The 21605-nt window shown below is 38.2% G+C and overlaps 1 protein-coding gene across 1 annotated transcript in view; it reads left to right on the top strand.

Moving 5' to 3' along the window:
• LOC139722181 (cytochrome P450 3A14-like) overlaps positions 1–21605 on the top strand; it is a 68258-nt gene that overhangs the window by 33157 nt on the left and 13496 nt on the right. The window contains exons 4-10 of the mRNA XM_071633497.1: positions 8344–8348; positions 9466–9556; positions 10226–10278; positions 14562–14658; positions 17155–17271; positions 20172–20260; positions 21010–21158. Coding sequence (XP_071489598.1) covers positions 8344–8348; positions 9466–9556; positions 10226–10278; positions 14562–14658; positions 17155–17271; positions 20172–20260; positions 21010–21158 — 601 coding nt within the window. The remainder of the gene's footprint in view (positions 1–8343; positions 8349–9465; positions 9557–10225; positions 10279–14561; positions 14659–17154; positions 17272–20171; positions 20261–21009; positions 21159–21605) is intronic.

Below are 21605 nucleotides of genomic sequence, written 5' to 3'. Positions count from 1 at the left end.
TATATATATATATATATACAGATGGCTCTAATTCACTCTTCATTTTATGTGCCAGCGTATGAATATATTCAGAGTAAAAGAATGCAGAACCAAACATCTGTTTATAGAGCTGAATTGGCGGCTATCATGTTAGCTATGTATTGGATTGATCAATTACCAGCACTTCAAACAGGGGTAGTTATTTTCAGTGATTCACTCAGTGCCCTTCAAGCCATACGATGTCAAAGAGAAGAAAGTTTTGTTACAGAAAATAGAATATTAAGTTCTGCACTAATTTATATTCTAAGGGTATATTAGTAAATTTGGAATGCATTCCTGGAAACTGGAATAACAGGGAATGAAGTGGCAGATAAAGCAGCAAAAAGGCGTTACAAAATGTTTCTTGACAAGTGAATAACAAGTTAAATAAATATGAATTTAATAAAACCTTGAAATGTGTTATATTGCAAAATGGCAGATTAAATGGGTGGAAAAAAACTTCTCCCTCAAATATGTTCAACGAAAGGTTTCTCAGACCTATTCATGCACTTTGAATGACAGAAGGGCTGAGACAATTGTACATTGCCTCATAATGGGGAACTTAGGTTTGAAAGACAATTTGTTCAAAATAAACCAACATATGTCAGGCATATGTGAATATTGTAAAGTCCCAGAAACAGTTGAACATTTCCTTAGGTTCTGCACCAGATATATAATACCCATTCATATGATGCTTTGCTGAGACCAAAAAAAAAAACAAAAAAACTCATGAGAACAGCATTCAAAGGTGATTAACTTCATCCAACTCAGTATACCAAAGAGTTCTAGCAAGACCAGTGTTTAGTGTTATACATATGTCAAAAGATCACAAAGGATTTAGATAAGTCTGTATGTTATATAGTCTACACTAACTGTGCCTCGAGGCATATTCTGAAGAGGCAATGCATGCGCACCACAGCCCAGAGATTGACTACTCAAGAACCTAATTTTGATTGTCATACATTGTATGTATTTGTACCCTATTAACATTGTTTGTTTGATTTGTTTGGCTCTGAATCGAACCAACTGACACGATTGAGGTTTCTGTGTTGGTTAGCATCGGACTCTACTGCCTGCATATCGGAGGGGCCTAGGTCGTTAATAACGGCCGAGAAGTCTGCTCGAGACAATGAGCCGGATCGGCCAGAAGATATACTTTTAAGCAGGCAAATAGACGTACGGACAGCTGACCAAGGACTCTCATTAAAATATTTTACCTTTTTGTGGGGAAAAAAATAAGAAAAGGAAAGGAAATTTATAGGGCAGTGTTTGGCGTGCATGTATTCTAAAGAGAATGCAAAACGCCACTAAACACAAAACAGCAACAACAACATGGTCGCAATTCATATTCTATTCACAATGATATCAAACAACTTTTCCCCATCAATTGCACTTGCCGTCGTGACGAAATCATCATTCATCGACTAAGGATGGGTTGTGCTCGTCTATTAATCCATAAACATCCTCCTGGCATATGCCATATCTGCAATTCTCCAGACACCATAGGGCACTACTTGCTCTACTGCTCTACTCTTTCATCATGCATAAGTCCATTGAAATTTCCTTCTATTTTGTTTATGTGCCCATTGCTGATGTGTTGGTTGTTGTCATTCAAATCATTTAAGCCTCCCTGTTAGCGCTCTTAAATTCCTCCACATCAGTACTCTTTTTCGTACCGTAAGACTTCGGAACGCGTGAACAGCTGGCTTTGTTGTACTCACCCCAGTGCTATACTGGCTGATGGTAATTCTTTTTTTTTCTTTTTTTTTTAAAGGCCGTGTCACGCCTTTCCGGGCAAGCCTTGCGTGTGACTTGTGAAGAACAATTTTTACTACCCGGAGGTCCCCGCAGACGACCCGCACATGACAGTACCTAGCACGTATCTCACTCGATCGTAGTCGCCCGGAGGTGCGCACGCAAATCTTTTTACCCGCAACCATATTTAGGCCCTGTCACACCTTTCCGGGCATGCTACGCGGGCTTGTTGTCTGCATGGTTTGTGTGGATTTTCCAGCATACCGGACAATTTCTGAGGACGGACAAGTCAGAGCATGTGTCTTACTTGCTGGACGCGTTCTACTTAAATTCTACTTGCGGGTATACTGTGTGACCTGTGTACCAGTCGCGTGGGTGCTGACAACTCAGTGAAGGAATTCCTCTGAAGGAATGGCAGAAGTCCCACAGAATATCATTATCTTGGCTGCATACGGGGACTGCGAAGTACCTGCGTTGGAGTTGCCTGCGAGGTGCTGCCGCTAAGGGCCTCCTACTGGCGTTCTGCGTGGACCTCTCCGAGCATCCTCGCGACTCACCCGGAAAAAGTTTTGGTCATGCTCAAAACTTGGCTGCGGTTAAATGGGACTTGCGTGCGCACCTCCGGGCAACTACAGGCGAGATACGCGCTAGGTACTGTCAGGTGCGGAGCAACTGTGGAGAGCCCGGGTAGAAAATTTGTTTCCCCGTAAGTCAAGCCGCAAAACTTCCTCAGATACGGTATGACAAGGCCTTGAGCATGCGCAAAACTTGTTCCGAGTGAGTCGTTGGGGTTCGCTCGCAGAGATATACGCAGAACACCAGTATAGGATACCCTCTCAAGCAACTCCAACGCAGGTACTTCTCAGTACCTGTAAGTCGCTCGTAATACAAAACGGATCGGTTTCAAAGCTCTCAGGCAAGTCACAAGGAATACACGCAAGTAGAAGATAAGTATGATAGCACGCGTCTAGTAGGTAAGAAACAAGTGCGAAACTCGCAAACATTCTTGTCCGCCCGTGGAAATTGTCCTGCGTGCTGGAAAATCTCTCTTCGCAACAAGCCCGAGTAGCTTGCCTGGAAAGGTGTGACACGGCCTTTATGTTAGTGCCTGTATGTTCACCCTTTAAGCGGGGTTCCCACTTTGGTACGATCTATTACGAACACCACGATCGGACATTCGTAACTGATCGTGGAAGTTTCGTTGAACCCGTCTGAAATTTCACGTTTGGATACGAGGTTATGCGAGTCAATACGTGTTGCTTCGCTTGGATGCGATATGGTCACGATTGGTCTATATCAAGCAATACGATCTGTCACGATCTGGTCTCCCGTTCAAATACGATCCGATAGGATTGTCCCGATTGAGTCCATGATTGGTTCCGATGTACCACTATCGTTACGATTGGGATCCCCGATTTGGTACGTGCAGCTACGTTCTGATACGTTCCAATACGAATACCGGGAACTAATGCGGGTTGTTGAGATAAGATACGATATCTTTCACGATCGGAATCAAAAGCGACCCCCATTTAAGGCGCGATTGGACCCGAATGGGAATATTATAGTCCGGCTGACGATGGATTTCATTGTTTCCTCAACTTCTGCAGAGTGATAAGGTCTACAACCATTGATGATGGCAAGGGTTGACAAGTTGAGGATGATGAGAACGTGACCTTTGCAGTTTTGCGAATGACGATTGCGTTATCATCAGATAGAAAGCATCACCTAGGCCAGCCACAACCTCAGATAGCAAAATTATTTCGCGGGGGTATTTCTACACTTGTTGACTAACTTCTGTGTGAAAAATAATGACAGTAATCTTTACAGTCATGCACGAGTGACCTAACATCCACGACGATGGTCACTTTTCAATTGTCACAAAAGTTACCTTGTGGGGTATGTGAAACATTCTGCTTCTGGTGGATGTTTCAGTGGTGTTATTATTTTATATTTCATTGTGCCATCCCCCCCCCCCTTATTCAACCTCGCGGAATACAAAATATATACGATTTGCGAGTAAAATAAGGGCAAATGTGCAAAATAAGCAGAAGGAAAGTGATAAAGTCGATCCCGATCAACACGATTAAGAAGCACGATTAGACAAGATTTTCTGCGTTTTGATACAATCCAAGACAATCTGATGCGATGATCACGATCAAAAATTAATCGCGTTAATCGTAGAAAATTTTTGAACCGTCCAAAAATTTTCTACGATTAACGCGATTGCCACGATTAACCTCAAGATCTGATACAATCCAATACGATCTGGTAAGATCACCACGATTGCTTCACGATTAAGACCACGATGTCAATCGTGGCGCCAATCGTGATAGTGGGAACCCCGCTTTAGGCTTCCCATGTCTCTTCCGAGGACTCGCATGCCGAGTTTTTTTTTTCCAGGATTATTCAATTCGTATTATTACACCATATTGTCAACATTGCTAAATCGACTGTTCTTACGTCTGCAGAATGTGGTTGTCTGGAAATCATTGATAAGCAAGTTTGCACATGCTCAGATCCGGTTTGTTTGTTGTTGTTTTTTTTTTCTTTCTCTGAATGTCTGCGTCACGAAAATCTAAAGTTCCCTAATATATGATAGGGATACTTACTGGTGGTATTTGTTATAGAGGATAGTACGAAGGAAAATCTCTGTTCTGTATTCAAGTCAAATCTTATAAGAGTGACACAAGATGAGTGGAACAAAAACCTTCATTGCAATTAACCAAATGAATACGAAGTTAAAGGAATTTTTAAAGTTGAACATACTTCTGTGAAATGAAACTACTGATCAAAAACACAACTTTGGCATTAAAATGATGAACGACTCAATAGGTAAAGTTTATCACAATTGTAATTAAACCTCAGAAACTACATATCTATGGCTGATGCTGTATCTGTGTAATTAATATATTTCTTTCTATTCTTTGTAAGCATTTAATGAGGGAATGTTAAAAATAAAAAACAATTATATGAGCTCTCCCTTGGTCATTTCATTCTGTTTGTTCCTGTCGCAAAATTTTACCAGCCTCTTATTAATTGCTAAATCTATATCAAACCGAAATCGTAAATTGGCTCCACATTTCACAAGATGAAAGTTTCCTGTTTCACTCTCAAATGTGCATTTTTTTCTTTTATATTTCTTTGTGAATCTGTGCAGCATCAATAAATACACCTAGTTTCATCTACACTGTTTTCCCAGTTATATGAGATGCAATAATATTCAGAGTTACCAATTTGCTAACAAGAGCATAGTTTCTGCAGCAAAATTCCAAGGATCTTGGTGGGTCTAATATGATGGCACGATGTATACAAAAGTTTATCTACAGTTTCCATCATGTGCCACAGGTTAAAGTCCCCTGCCAGCATTTGCAGTTGAAAAACAAAACAAAACAAAACTAACAGTTTCAGTGCCTCGGCATAGTTATACACTGTGAGTAGGGATAAAGATAACCAACATGAAAATGTTATTCAGTATAATCGTTGTTAAGTGTTGTTGAATATACAAAATGTGAGCAATTTAATTTTATCAAAAACCGTTTCCGGAATAAACCATCTCCAAGACAGTTTATTGAGAAAACTAGAGATATCTCTTTATATTTGCAGCTTTATTGCTAAATTTTTGTATGGTACGGCGTCTTGTGATACAAATTACTGAACTATACCTATGCATTACATGTGCTAATGCATACATTTTTTTTATTTAATCACTGCTCTCAATGTTAAATAGTGGCTTTAATAAGAGACAATAATACTCAGGAAAGACTGCTGGAAGTACTGCCTAAAATCCCAGCAGAAAATTTGAAGAATGAAAAGGAAAAGAGTCCACTACACCAAGAAACAAACACAAAAGCTGCCAAGAAGTCCAGATGAAATGCTGAATTCCACAGCCAAAATAATCATCCCCATGCCAAAATAAAGATATACCATGAGAAGTTAAGATGCTCAATGTTCTACATCAACAATGATTTTAATCAAATGTACCATGTATCATCTTGACACATAAAAAGAACATGAAAAAATGTGAATGTGTTGGACTGAGAATATGGCTTATCTGAATTGCACAAATTTAAGATTAAAGTATGTGTGTTAAATCACGAATACATGAATTGAAAAATAAAAAAGAATGATTTTTGCCACTCTTATACAAAAACTAAAACAACCATAAATAACCTACAGCCCTTAAAGGCACACATCTGGTTTGTGGGATTATTAGATGATGGGCACATTCGAATCCGTTGGATGTGTTTGCAGGCACAAAATAATGAGGGGCTCGTTATTCATTTTATATAAGATAAGAGGGAGGGGATTTTTAGTAATACACAGCCTCAGAGTAATATGATAAGAGTAGGTTCTCTTCAAAGAGAAATTTGGCTGATTTTAGACCAAAATGAGTGCATTAGTAATTGATATACGATGTAAGTTGATCATGTGGAATGGCAAATGTGAAAATAAACTGTTCGGATTTGCTAAAGGCCACCCAAGAACCCTAAAATATACCAACACAGATGTACATTGTATTATGTAAAGGACTAGTGTTATTATCTTTTTTTTTAACCATCTTTTACCGTATGGGGAAAAATTCATTTGTTTGGTCTCAAGCATTTTCCTTTATACCAGGGAGGTGACACCTCCCTGTTTATACCCATTCTCATGTCTACCTACCTTGCTGCTTTGTGAAAGTTAGAAGAAAGGAGAACAAGATGGGGGAAATTTCAAATATTTTCCAGCTGCCCCAAACAATGGCTCTAACTTCAATAAAATGTAGTAACATTATTGTCAATAGAGAATAAAGTGATGTCGGCAGAAGATAAAGAAATACATGGCGTAGGCCTGTTATCTCAATGCTCCATATTCCCTTGTTGTCAGATAATAGCAAACTTTAGATCTATGACAAGAAGTGAATGCTAAGACGATGCTATTAGGCAAAAAAATGGTGTTCTGCACATGCGCGCGAGAGCTGCTTTCATTGTCCACGCAGGAAGCTGTGTCGTCTTAGCGTTTGGATGGCAGATCTAAACTCGCTAATACATTTAACAACACTCATGTGTCATTTCATACAACGGTTTAGGAGTTGTATTTCAAACATAAATTCCCATTAAACAGCCAAACATTTTTTTTTTAAATGTTGAATTACAAATGGGTTGACTGCAAAATGATTCTGGAATGACAATAAATGACATATCCAAATAATAGGCAAAATGGGAAAAGATACTGTCTATTCATGCGGGTATATCACGAGAGGAGAATGTGGACCATCCAAACCCTCTGACTTAAAGGGATCGTACAGTTTTGGTTGAGATCTAATTTCGGGTTTCTAACATTTTTTTTTTTTGGGGGGGGTGAAATAATGAGAAACCTCTTTTGGAATATGAAAGAGCGTGTACATTTATTTGATGAAAATTGGTTTTAAAATGGCTGAGATATCTAAAAAGAGCAATTCTAATAAAGTGTGGGAACCACACTTTATCACGAACGCTTTGATTTACTTTGTTTTTTGGATGTTTCAGTGATTCCAAACCCGATTTTCATCAATTAAACTTTAGAATTCCTCATAAAATGGTATCCTTCGTGTTATATCATAAGTGTTTTCTTGGTATCTCGCAAAAAGTTAAAAGCCCAATTCTCATCTCCACCAATACTGTACCATCCCTTTAATCTGGCTGAAGTCATAAAGATGAGGAAAATGAAATGACCATCCTGCATCACTAGAGCAGATACTGTATACGCCATATATTTCATGGCGTTTTCATTTTCATGAGATGTTCAAGTGTAGTAATATCCTTGTAATCAACAACTTGGCAAAATGTTGCCTTGGAGTAAAACAGAAATGCAAAGCATAATACAAGGTAGAGAAAATACATCTGATGGTTAGTTTCCTCTTGAGATGGGATAATACGTATTTCTCAATCCCTCTTTCCTGTGGCTCTCTATTGCAAATTTAACTGCTTTCAAGATACTGTTATACAAGTCTTGAACGCTCCAAACAATCTCATCGGGACTACCACATGACTATCGCGTGAATTTGAATGCACGAGTAGGAATTGCAATGTTTGCATTTGGAAATTGAACGCCCAATGTGAATTTGATTGGACGAAAACGAAATAGAACGCCCATAAATAAAACTGATCGCTCGGATTCTGAATTTGATTACCCGAATATTTTCGCGTGCGTGCGCTATGTGAATTTGAATGCACATTAATGAAATGGAATGACAAAAGTTTGAAATTGACCGGAAAACCTACTTGCTGGGTCGCTTTTCAAAAGAATTCACATACCTGTGGTCTTGTAGTATCATGGCTGTTCGTTTTATTTTTTTTTTCTGTGGGTTTTTTACGCAAGGTCTATGCATGCTAACCGTGATGTTACATCTTACATTGGTTGTTATACATTTGCATATTTCACTCAGACATGTTACTGTTTGCCTCCGATGTCTACATTTTCATTTAAAAAGTTAGAAATCAATGAATCACAGCAGTACAAAATCAAATAAGTCAAGGCCATATTATAGACTCGGTGTTACAATGCATGTTTTAAATTTCCAAAACGTTGATTTTTGTGTTGATTGCGCAGCTCGTGTAAGTCTAAATTTGATTATGTTAGTTTATGTTGTGATTAAAGGAGAACTTCGGATGATTTTCAGACTTTTGCCAAATTGGTTATACTAGATGCAGAGTTGCAGATTTTATATAGAGTAGGATAAAGAATACGAATGTTTTAAAATTTATAACAAATCAGGCGTTTTCACATCAGCCTGATTATAATCCAAGCTCGAGATATTTTTTTTTTTTTGCGATCGCAAATTAGCGCGCTATTTCATTTCCTATTCACATCAACCCGAAGAGAATTAGCCCGAAATTTTTTCGAGCTAATTCGACAGCTGAGCATGCGCAAACAGTGTCGGGTATACCAGTAGAGCGCACGCTTTCGGGTCACACACGCTAGGCATGATGGGATTTCTTGAGGCGATTTCACATTATCAAATAGCGCGCTAGTTCGCTATGTTATCCCGCTATTTCAGAAATTTCCCGAGTTGGACTTGATACAATTTCCCGAGTTGGACTCGAGAAATTTTCTCGATCAGAGCGATACAATTAGCGCGTTAATTTGTGTTGACATTATCAAATAGCACGCTATTTCGTGATCGGGTCAATTTCCCAAGTAAGAAAATAGCGCGCTATTTCGAAACATCGGGCTGATGTGAAAACGCGTAGTGATCAAGGTTGATGAGACAACAGCCTCACAAGCATTAGGCCTACTGAGTGCTTATGGAAGGAAGAAATTCTACACAGACGAACTCGTTTAAACAGTGGTATTGTATTACATTGTATTATATTTCTATAGTACTGGAATAAATGGGATTCCTATGTCATTATCTTTGTTCAGTGTACTTTATTTCGGATTGTCAGACGATTGGTTTAACAGCTAAAAAAACACAGTAATTTTCACAAATCTATTGGGGCCTATATATGGCACTACCGATAATGTGCTGCATATTGTGAAAGTAGGAAAAGCGCCTGGGATTCCATTTGAAGATGCTGTTGTTTCAATGCTAAGCATCAGAAAATACAAAGTACATTCATATCCAAGTCTTTCCTTCCCTTTCTTTTTTTAATTTTTAGTAGTATGTAATGATCATTATACATTATGACGTCATTTGAGGCATGTTTTGGACTGTAATTCTTTCCCGTTTAGACATGACTCATGGAGCCATACATACTGGTGGCGGAAAGGTGTGATCTACGAGCCGGCCTTACCCATCGTGGGTAACACCGTATTATTTATGGTACATCCAATTACTAAACTCCTCAAAAAAAGTTCTGCAAGTCCAATTTGATGTATTGTATTTCTCTTAAAACTACATCATTTCACTCAAATGTGACATCATAAGAAAGCCTGATTAATTTTCTTCACAACGACAAATGACTTGTTTACATTATGCATTCCTGGAATGCACGGTATGACTTAGTACTGTATGAGGAAAGGTCAAGTAATGTGAAATGTTGCAAAATGGAGCAAACATGTTGTGTCAAAAGTATAGTTCCCATTTGCCTTGTCGTTTCAGGGATGGAATGTTCTTGAAAAGAATGCATTGTGAGATTATCATTAGATTCCAGGCTTCATCCATGAATTAAAAGCTACAGTAGTATCACAAAGGTTGTCCAAAAAGTCATCTAATGTCTAGGAAATTGGAGTTTTTGAAAGTGCTCTCATTACAGCATTGCTTATTCCTGTGCCTTTTTTCATCAAAACTGTACAATATCAATAGCAGAATCTTTAGATATTATTACAATATAGTGTATATCAAGTATTACTCTTTCGTTCATTTTGTTGCGTTATGGATAGCCTTCTTGTTTATGTAAATTCCAAATCATTTCAACAGCAACAAAAATACAAGAACCTTCGTGCAAACTTTGAATTTATCGGAAAACTGGCCTGATTTTGTTCTTCGCAGGGTCTTCGTAAGACATTGGACATCTTGAGGGCAAAACACGGTCGAGTATATGGGTAAGTATCATGATTAACGTGAACAGTTAGTCAGAGCCCCATTGTGAATCAGTTTTTCCGATGAGGATAATGATTTTGACGATTGTTTAACTATTTTACATTGAACTAGTAATACACTGATGCTGCAGTATACTAGGTTCCTACTACTTGTCTATAGAACTGCTACTACTACAACAAGTATTAACCATGATAGTAGGAGTAATAATGATAATAATAATACTAATAATGATAATAATAATAATGATGATGATAATAATAATAATAATAATAATAATGATAATAATAATGATAATAATATTGATAATAATAATAGGTTTTCACGGTTAATTTCATACTTTCCTCATTCCAATTCATGAATTGTGTGCATTCACATTCACACAACACACGCACTCGAAAATTTTCGGTCATTCAAATTCAAAATCCGAGCGATCAACTTCATTTATGGGAGTTCTATTTCGTTTTCGTCAAATCAAATTCATGCTTGGGCGTTCAAGTTCCATATGCGAGCATTGCATTTCCTACGGCGTGCATCCAAATTCACGCGATAGTCATGTGATAGTCCCGAAGAGCTTGATTGGAGCGTTCAGTTTCATTTTAGGGGATGAAGTTCCTGCATTGTGTAATCGATTTAACGAGGAAATTGAGTATTGACTCCTTTTTTTTAAAGAAAGGAGAAAGGCATACACAACTCATAAAGGTTTAGGTATAATGTAATTATGATTGCGTAAAGGTTCTACTTTGTTCTGTGTTTACGTATTCTTTTTTTTTCATCCAAACAACACATCGGAATAATTACACTATATGCAAGCCTTCAGGAAGGAGAGATCAAGATAAGTCAAATGAATTGAATACATTTTTTTTTTTTGCCATTGTTGGTAGTGATGTGGTTGCAAATATTCCAAGTGTTCATGACACTCTACAAGATTCTGACAATGTGTATGAACCGGTTGATTCGTTCTCATTGCAACTTGTCACTTATGAAGAGGAGTTTAAAGTAATTCGTGGTATACGAAGAATAAGAAATTATCAGGACTTGATGGTATTTATATATATATGTTGAAAATAGCTGCTGTTATAGCCTGTTATAGCGTCTCCTAAACTACCGTCCCATTTTTATTTTGTGTCCTTATTCTAAAATCATTGAAAAAATCGTTCATAAGCAACTATTCCGTTATATAAGATCGGGCTTTAGAGAAAGCAGTGGACTACCACTTCATTGTTAAAAGTGACGAATGACTGGTTACACGCTATTGACAGAGCCAAGTTCACTGGGGCGGTTTTCATTGACATGAAAAAGGTGCTTGACACCGTGGAGCATTGCACTATGATAAAGAAGCTATACTCAATTGGTGTTTCCGATATGAAAGCCTTCCCTGGTTTGAGAATTACTTGTTTGGTCGACAAATATGTACATACTTTTGTAATGCAATGTCGAATCCCCAGGAAGTATGTTACGGAGTATCACAATGCAGATGCACTTTATGATTCTGCTCTTAAGAAGTATACTGATCGATTTCAGAAATTACAGAACAGAGCGGGGAGAATGATCCTGAGTTTCAGCGCTCCCTATTTATTGGAGCGGTTTGACTTTGTATCTCATCAATATCCTTTATGCTCTTATGGAAGGCTATCGTTGTCAAAGCCTTGAGTAGATTATTGTAAACGCGTGTTCGCCTATCGTGAGGCATCCATGTACAACAATGTTCCCTTCGATATATCCCCACCATCATGTAATTCTTTTTAGAGAGCAATACATAATTATGTTCTACACTGGATGTTATAATTTGTGATCAGGTATCCCTGTTTTATGTTAATGATTATGTTATATGGGGAGGGCTGTGGGTAGGGGGGGGGGTATATTTGGCAGTCGGGATGGGAGGGGTAACATTTTCCAAAGTTTTTTGTAATGTTGTTGTAGTTGATGTCCTGATGTTTCGATATTTTGTTCGTATGATATTATCATAATATGTAAGTGAGTGTGTGTATAATTAGTTTCATTGTATGGAGTTTAAATTAATGTGATTATTTAATTCATTGTATGGAGTTTAAATTAATTTGATTATTTAATCTAATCATATTCCTTGATGATACTGCGTGCTGACAACCGTATACGCCCCAACACTAACCACAATAACAATGCATTGAGTTTAAAAACAAACGGACGCACAATGAATACACAAAGTCCCGCAAAAGTAAACCAATAAGGTAGCAAAAACAAAACAAAACAAAACAGCAACAACAAACAAGATGTTATCAGCTTCAATGTGGTTGTATAGTCATTTTTTTTTCCGAAGGTGCCAGTCAACCTTCCCTATTATGCTCGTCTGTAGGCCTTAACAGTGCCTAAAATATGCCTGTATATACCTTCTCGTGAAGCCCGAGTTCAAATTATAGAATTAACAGATAGATGTATACTGCAAAATAAATAATCTTCATCATAAATCCCAATATATTTAAAGCTAAATGAGATACGCATACACGGCCCCAAAGTAACTATATAAATTCATGACTTCTTTTAAATTGAATGCAGTTATTTGGAACATGGTTGCCTATTCACGAATTTGAATGACCGACGAGATTCCATCTCCAGCTCGTGATGAATTTGAATGCTCATTGCTAAAATGGGTGCTCCTATCGTAAATTTGAATGCTCCTATCTTAAATTTGAATGCTCCTATCTCAAATTTGAATGCTTCCATAGTGAATTTGAATGCTCCGATAGTGAATTCGAATGACCGGATTTGAATTTGATTGCTGATTCAGTGCTGCGAGCGCGGAATGCGTGAAATCGAATGCTCGGAACCCAAAAATCGAGGAGGGGAATGATGGCCTGTACAATCATCCCACCCCTGAAATATGAACAAAAAATGGTAGAAGCAGAAATGTGATTGTATCAATTTCGTCATATTGTATGACGTTCTTACGCCCACCTTCAGAAAGCTAACAGAGCTCAACAGTATTCTATCTTTTAGGATATGTATACATACATTTCTTAAGCTCTCACTCGCTTCGGTCGCTTCTCTCGCGTTGGAAGGGGATAACCCCTCCCACACCCTCCCAAGTTTGGTCCTTTTCCAAGAGACATAGTATACTTTTAGATTGACAGACTTCCAAAAGTGTTGCATCTAAAAAGATTTCCATCTGAATTCTAAAAATGCACAGGCTTCTTCGTAGTATGCAGGGGCGTCAACCCTGGAGGACGGGGGTGGGGAGGGGGCAAACATCATTGTCAACTTTTACCCAAATCCCGAAATTAGTGTGCACCAGATCGCTTAATTTCTGGTCTGAAAATCTTCCTCGTGTGGGAGTGGGAATACCCCACCCCCCCCCCCCCTCCCCGCTCACATAGATATTCCAACTCCAAGTCCACCCCCCCCCCCCCGTATCCCAATCGTGGAAAACGGATCGACACCCCTGTCCTTCTCATAACGATCTCTCTTTCTGTCTCTCCGGTCTCTCGCACATATTATGTTAAAACGAAATGATGCCCCTGGGGATGATTGTTTTAACTGACTTAGAGAAAGAAAATTGAGAAACACAATAGCTAGAAGGAAATATATTTACTACATTATTGCATTCAAAGAAATGCATATCCATATCACCATTTTTAGAGATTTCATTTGCGCATTATGCTCCGGGCGACGCTATTATACGTTTTTGAAACGGGGGGGGGGGGGGGGGGGGATGTCAAAATTGTCCGTCAACAAAAAAAAAGAAAAAAAAAACCAAACAAACAAACAAAAGAAAAGAGAGAAAAAAATCCTTCATATTTTTTAGGTATGATTTTCCGCCGAAAGTCGGCTAACAAGCGAAAACAAAACAAAAGAAAGAACAAAAAGTCTTCGTAGTTTTGCTGCCACTTCCCTTCCACCTAATATTTTACGCAAAAAAGGTGAGGGACGCAAGCATTCCAGCCCTGTAAAGTGTATGTGTGTGTGTGTGTGTGTGGGGGGGGGGGGCAGCCACCACCAAGCTTCTCTCCCCTCCCCTCCCCTCCAGCCCCACCCCCGCCCTGTTGCGCCGGTCCTGTTATAGGCTTGTAATCGTGACTGTGACTATGGCCGATCACCCCCCCCCCCCCACCCTCCTTGATACGGATTCACGCCGTTGGAACTTGAATGCAAAAGTATGAAATTGATCGGGAAATTCTATAATAATGATTAGAGGAATTGAAAGAGTGTGATGTAAGATGTAAGAAAGATGACTTACAATAAAAGAAGCACCGGCTTCCATCATACATGGTACATGGTCACGAAATCAATATTGTCAAATTCATTCATATAGGATATTTAGCTTTGCCACTCCAATGTTGGTCGTTGGGGAGTTGGACCTGTTGCGACACATCTTGGTGAAGAATTTTAGTAATTTCCACAACAGACCGGTGAGTTCAATTAGTTTTCTTTTTCATTTTGATTTGTTCTTTTCTATTTATTAGTTTCTACATTATCATTGCATACATATCAAACACACATTGTTGAAAGCATAATATGCATAACATATTATCAATACATACGTTGTTTACAATGTTGTATAACTAAAGGTTTCGGACATTGTGGACCTATGTCACAGATGATAATAGATGCACGCCACATGGACGTAAGACTACTTCAGACGATTTATATTGCTACGCTTTTAGATACAATGCAAGTCGTTGTGTTTTTTTTTCCAATTCATTAATTTCACAACAAAATAAATCAGAAATCATAGCATAAGCATATTTACATCAGAGAGGGAAAATATAAACGATAGTCAACAAATAGAGATTTTGCATACTTACTTAATTCCTAATTATGTTTAGATGGGAAAAGAAAACTTAGAGGTCCACCAAAAAAAAGTATTAATGCTTTTGAATTATAAACCACTAAAAAGTTTTTCTTTTCAAAAATACTTACTGTAATTACAACTACATAACACAAAAATAATTAGTGGAACAAACAACAGAGAGACAACAACATGACATGACTAAACTGAGGGGGGGGGGGGGTACCATAGAAAGGAATGGGGCAAAATCAGATTAGAGGGAAAAAGGGAAGAAAGAGAAAGAATGCCTACACGCTGAACAAGAGAAACGGACAAAGTGTCTGTACAAAGTGCCTATACAATTTTGTGTGGTCGCAGTGTGATGCCAGAATGACTATGGATTTTTTCTCTTGTTTTCGATAAGTATACTGATGTATGTTTTGCCCATTTACTCCTTTTCTCTGTCTTTTAAGGCTTTCGTATGACGACAGTCTCCTGCATTCACACTCCTAATACAGGCGCCATTATTCAGTCAGATCACTTGTTTCACTATATCCCGAGTGGTTCCCAATTGATGTGTTTTCTTATTCTTTCCTTCAATCTGCATATATACACGTATATCTCAATCGTGTGGTTTATACACACTGTATGTTTCATTGTCTTGAAAAAAAAAAGAGAATGACTGTGTTTCATTTGTAATGTACGTTCAATGCAGAAAATTCCTAATGAATTCATGTAAATTGAATTGAAAAAAGAGGGGATTAAGGAAATGCTTCGGACAGCTGGTGACTGCTCGCAGCTGTGCAAAAAAAAAATATTCAAATGAGATGCCGTATTTCATTGCGTAGTAATAGCGTTTTTCATTGCATAATGATGAATTTAATGACTCTTTGCCATAACCATATAGGTAATGAAAATTGATATCTCAGCGAGATTTCGACAACTCATTTCAAATTACGCTTAAAAGAGTATAATGATGGAGATTTTTTTCTTTTTTATATTTGAACTCCACAATTTAGGGCCGGTGTATATATATGTATGCTGAGCTAATAAGGTTCTCAGGAGGGGTAAATGACACTCATTCGACCACCTATTGGGATAATCATGAAAATATTGATTTCTTGGAAACATTGAATTAAAAATACTGGGAAGGGACATTTGTGTTGTATTTTAACATGAACTGACCCAGCTGAAAAAGAAACAAATCTTTAAATCTTCAAATTTTATATTCAGTAAATAGTGAATCTGAATAGGAACGTGGTGAAATCCTAAAAATGATACAAAGTATTTTTTTTTCTGCAGTAACAATAATTCATCAAATAAAATTTGTTAGGCGCTACTCCATAATTATTAGAAAAGGTAGTATTAAAGAAAAATACAAAGTTAGCAAAGAAGACGACGGAATACCAATATCATGTGACATTATTTTACTTATGTTAATGTTATGAGGCCTCCACGAAAATTTATTATCTACTCTGATACCGAGAAACTTTATGTGGGAAACTCGTTATAATCGAGTGTCATCAGAAATAAGATCTGTACTTAATATTTCTATGGAATTGCTAAAAATCATATACTTCGTTTTCTGAAGATTGAGTGATAAATCATTTGCTCTTAGCCATTGAGCATGTTCAGTCACGCTTTTCAATTCAGAGATGACGGTGTCTACGAGAGTAACTGGGTTATGATGGGAAAAGAAAACATTGGAATCATCATCAAGTATAAATGAGAGTTTGTCAGATGATCTGCAAAAGTCATTGATATAATCAATAACAAGTAAAGGTCCTAATAAACTACCATGAGGGACGCCACATTTAATAGATTTGAGACTTGAGTTATTCTCGTTCGAGATACGTATTGTTTTCGGTTTTGCAATGTAACCAAGCAATTAATGTAACCAAGCAACATAATAAAAGCTGTGTGACGTAAAGGATGAAACGTAGAGGATGCAATGTAAAGGATGTTGTGCCGATGTGAGACCTTATATAGTGAGTTGACAATAACAATAACACGTCGTTTAGAAAGGAATTGATGGATGAAAGTGATGATAATCTGTTTCTAGGAATACACTGATTGTTCATGTCAATGTTAACTTTTGATACGTGCAATATACAATCGGCACGAATCTTGTCCCCAGATGGTAAGGCGGAACAACGAAGAGCTCAAACATGGCCTCGCGGCTTTGCGGGATGAGCGTTGGAGAGAGGTGCGAAACGTCCTCACTCCAACCTTTAGTGCCTCCAAGATGAAGCTTGTAAGTGTGACCAGCTTCCATATACCGTGTAGTTAAAAGAGTTGACTCCACGAGCTAAACACCCATGAGTAATACGGCCTACGAGATGGACACTAAGAAAATGTCTAGAAGATAGCAGCCAAAGAGCTACACCGTCAAGTAAAACAGGCCCACTAGCTTGACACCGATTAAAACAGGCCCGTGAGCTCGACCTATACAGGCAAATGAAGGTCCACGATCTCGTTGCGTACATCAAGGCTCGTAATGTAAAGTTGAGTGTGTGGGCCTTTTTTATTTACTAATAGTTTCAGAGCTTGTGAGGCACGTTTGCCTAAAATGTCAAACTCATGGCCTTATTTGCCGACTGTCTAGCCCATGGACCGTATAGTTCGTGGGCCTATTTAAATGATGTCAATCTCGTGGGTCTTGTTCGCTTAGTGTCTAGTTCGTTGGCTGTATATAACTCGTTGGAAGTATGATTCTTAGGCTGTTGATGACCCGTGGTTGTCCAACTCATGACGTTGACCATAGAATTAAAAATCTTGTAGATTGAGAACACCATGGTGTCCGAAACCTGGCTCGGCTCGGATATGTTCGATATTCCCCGTAATATACGTTTTCCCGCCCAATTTTCATTCGATTTGCATTCGAATTGATGAAAAGACGGTCAAATTCAAGCGAAATTGGTCACTGCCGTACTCTCACTTTTCGTTTCATCTTTTTTTTTTTTTTTTAGAGAGAGAGAGAGAATTCAATTTCGTTTATGTCATTCCTATTGACAGTAGCGGATCCAGCACTTTAAAAAAAAATGAATCATTTTTTTTTTTTTTTTTTGCATTGATTTCCGATTTCCTCAATTGTGTTCTAATAATGTTGCTTCTTTCGCTCAATCCACATTGCTCTTTGGGTTATGGTTGCCTTTAAGGACGTTCCCCAGTTAAAATGAAGTTCATGTCATTTTCTTCAAACTTCCCATACCGTAACTCTGACCCATCCGAAGCCTAAACATGCAAATAAAACCACAGATTCGTGTGCTTGTTTTTCTTCTACAGGAAAAAAAATCTTATGCTATACTTTCAAAACCCACGTCATTTTCATAAAACTTGACCAAATCGCAGAAGAAGGATTACTAAATGCATCTAAATTGTTAAAATGGGTGGTTAATGTGCTCGTTTCTGTCCTAAAAAATCTGTGCTAGCAGCGCTCCCATGCGGCAGAAATCATTGTAAGACCACAAATTAATTTTGGTCACAAACCTATCAAGGGATGCTCTGATTAGATGGGGTCAAGAATCTCAGGCTGTACATTCAAAGCCAATGTCATTTTCACGAAACCTTACGAAATTGTAGGAAAATGCTTACTTATTGCAGAAAAAAGCAACAAAATATGGGGGGGGGGGGGGTTCGTAGGCTACACTGGCGCTGGCAGCACCCCCATATTACAGAAATTATCGTAGGACCCAAAATTTGGCTATAAACCCATCCTTATGGGTACCCTCATTAAGTGGGGTTCATAAATCTCATGTTGTACATTCAAAACCAATGTAATTTTTATGAAAATTGACCAAATTACAGGAAAAGGAACTACTAGATGCAGAAAAATTGTAAAAATGGGTGGTTTGTGTGCTCGTTTCTGTGCTAGCAGCGCCCCCATGCGGCAAGAATCATTGTATAGACCCCAAGATTTGGTCATAAACCTATTCATTGATGCCCTGATCGGGTGAGGTTCATGGATGCCATGCTGTACATTCAAAACCCCTGTCATTGTCATGAAACTTGGTCAGATTGTAGAAGAAGGGTCACTTAATGCAGAATAATTGAAAGAATTGTGGTGTTTGTGCTCTCGTTTGTGCTAGCAGTGCCTCCATGCGACAGAAATCATCATCAGTGTGGAAAACTCCACACTGACATATTTGTTTGTTTGTTTAACCCACTTCCCGTAACTGTGCAAAAAAGTGATAATGGAGGAAGATGACGAAATATACGAAATGGGAGTTTTGACATTAGTCTGCCCTTCAAAGGTAAACACATAGCGTTGACTGTAGATTGCATTCGTTGGTTGATGCAGTGGATGGTACAGTGTATGTTGTAAACTATGGCGATGTACTACATTGAGTAACCTCTCCCCTCCCCCCATAAAAAAATATATTATTTGAATCTCCTTTTGTTGCACTAAATTTGTAATAAAAATTAATAGCTGAATGGTAAAAGTCCTAAATACATGTCTAGTAATACTTTCGTGACCTTGTATTTTGTAACCAACGATTGAAAAAAAAAGTTTTAATTCATAATGACAAGTTTAGATTTGTCCCTGTGCCTGGTTCGGTAATCCTGTATAGGGGCACGGTGTCTTCGTGACCCCTCACCTACTATAACCTTTAATGTTTAATGGATCCCCCCCCCCCCCCCCCCGCTTGATGGATCCAAAACCCGAAACTGAAGCATTTTCTTTTACGTCATTGCAGAACGCGTATGTCAACCTCCAGTTATCACAGCTTGAAGTCCAAGTTCGTTGACCTTATATGCTAAAAGATGAAAAATCCTTCAAAAATCAAAACAAAAAAGAATAAAATTCCCGGAGCACTACCACAATTAAACGAAGTATCCCTTGTGTCAATATCGACTTTTTATGCAAGTTTTATTTTAATCCGTAATCAACTTTTTAAGTTATTTTGCAAACAGACAACCAACTCCGATGATCCCTTAACCTCCTCCTCCCTTGGCGGAAGTAACAAACAAACCAACGGTAATGAAAGCATATTACCTCCTCCCTTGGCGAAGTTTACCAACAAACAAACCAACCAACAAACCAACGCAGATAAAAACATAACATCCTCCATTAGTGGAGGTAAAAAAAAAACACGAATAAATGAAATAAATAAAAGTACACTGAACATGAGTAGATCACACTTGTACTTGCAGATGTCATCGCTCGTCAATGAGACTGCAGACAAAATGGTTCTCAACATTGGAAACAAGCAGAAGAAGAAAGGATTCATCGAATGCCAAGAGTAAGATGACTTCTATTCAATCCGTCCCTGCAATTTAAATTTTCCCCTGCAAATCATTATTCTTTTTTTTTTAATATCAGGTTTTGCAGATCAACTAATGCGATTTCATTATTTCGTCTGACCAGGCACAACGGAAAGCGAACTTGAATGATTAGATAAAGCTAAATTACAATTTGTTCAGATTTTTATTGTCTATTTCGAAAGGAAGATTTGCTGTGCCTTTGATTTTGCGTAGATTTATGAATCTGTAGTAAGAATTTAACTGCGCGATGATGTTCGGTACCCGATTTACGTTTGTGATACATGATGGCCGCAGGCATACATGCATGTACATATCGATGACGTATTTGGAACTTATGGAATCACAGTGGCGGATCAATGCGATTTGATTTTTGTAAAACAAAAACAAAACAAAACATAAAAAAGATCAAGAAAAATAGGGGGCATGCACCCGCTCCCCTTTTAATTTTGTAAATGCATCTCCTCTTAAAGGAATCCCTGGATCCGCCCCTGGGACCAAGTAGTTGCATGGTAATTACATTTGATGAGAAAACATGTGAAGTTAAAAAAGAATTGTGATATAACTTGGAGCGTATCAATCTGCATACGCAAAATTTCAATTGTTGAGAGTCCAACGAGCCGTTGCTGTTGCGTTCGTTCATCTCGAACTAAGCATTATTATGGCAGCCTTGTTGCTCGCAAGAAGATGTGACAAACGTATTTATCATTCTGAAATAACCTTTTTAAAGCATTTTCGGTGCCTTTGTAATGGATACCATCGGAAGCTGTGCATTTGGGCTCAACATCGACTCCCAGGCGAACCCGGACGATCCTTTCGTTGCTCATGCAAAACGTGCCTTCAAACTCGACTTTCAGACCTTTTTGTCTAGCATCCAGGGTACGTAGACAAATCTAGCTCTTTCACTTCTCCTATCGATATAGATCGAGCCGAACAAATCGATCCGACCAAGATCGATCTGACCAAGCAGCTAATCCGCGATTACTTCGGTGTCCAACGCTTCCGGTGAATGTATTGTAGATGTGCTGGCCACAACTATTATTTACCATGCTTTCACCTATACGCATGCGCGGAAGCGACACCGTGCAATGACAGATATTGTCGGATCGGTCTATGATATAATTTGAAAGAGAAATTTATGTAAATCTGTGAGTTAATGGATTTACCATTCTCAATATTTCTCGACTTCTGACTAACGTTTATTTGAATTGAGTTCTGATATGGTAACTGTACATAAAAATCATTACGGAAAAAAGGAAAATTTTTAGAGTGCTTGACTGGTTATCATTCATTGTTGTAATACATTAAAGGCAGCAAATTTGTTTG

This window comes from Diadema antillarum, unplaced genomic scaffold (assembly GCF_040938485.1).
Source record: "Diadema antillarum isolate AM-2024a unplaced genomic scaffold, OU_Dant_1.0 scf00000160, whole genome shotgun sequence".
Lineage (NCBI taxonomy): Eukaryota > Metazoa > Echinodermata > Echinoidea > Diadematoida > Diadematidae > Diadema > Diadema antillarum.
This window is presented reverse-complemented; position numbering and strand designations above follow the sequence as displayed.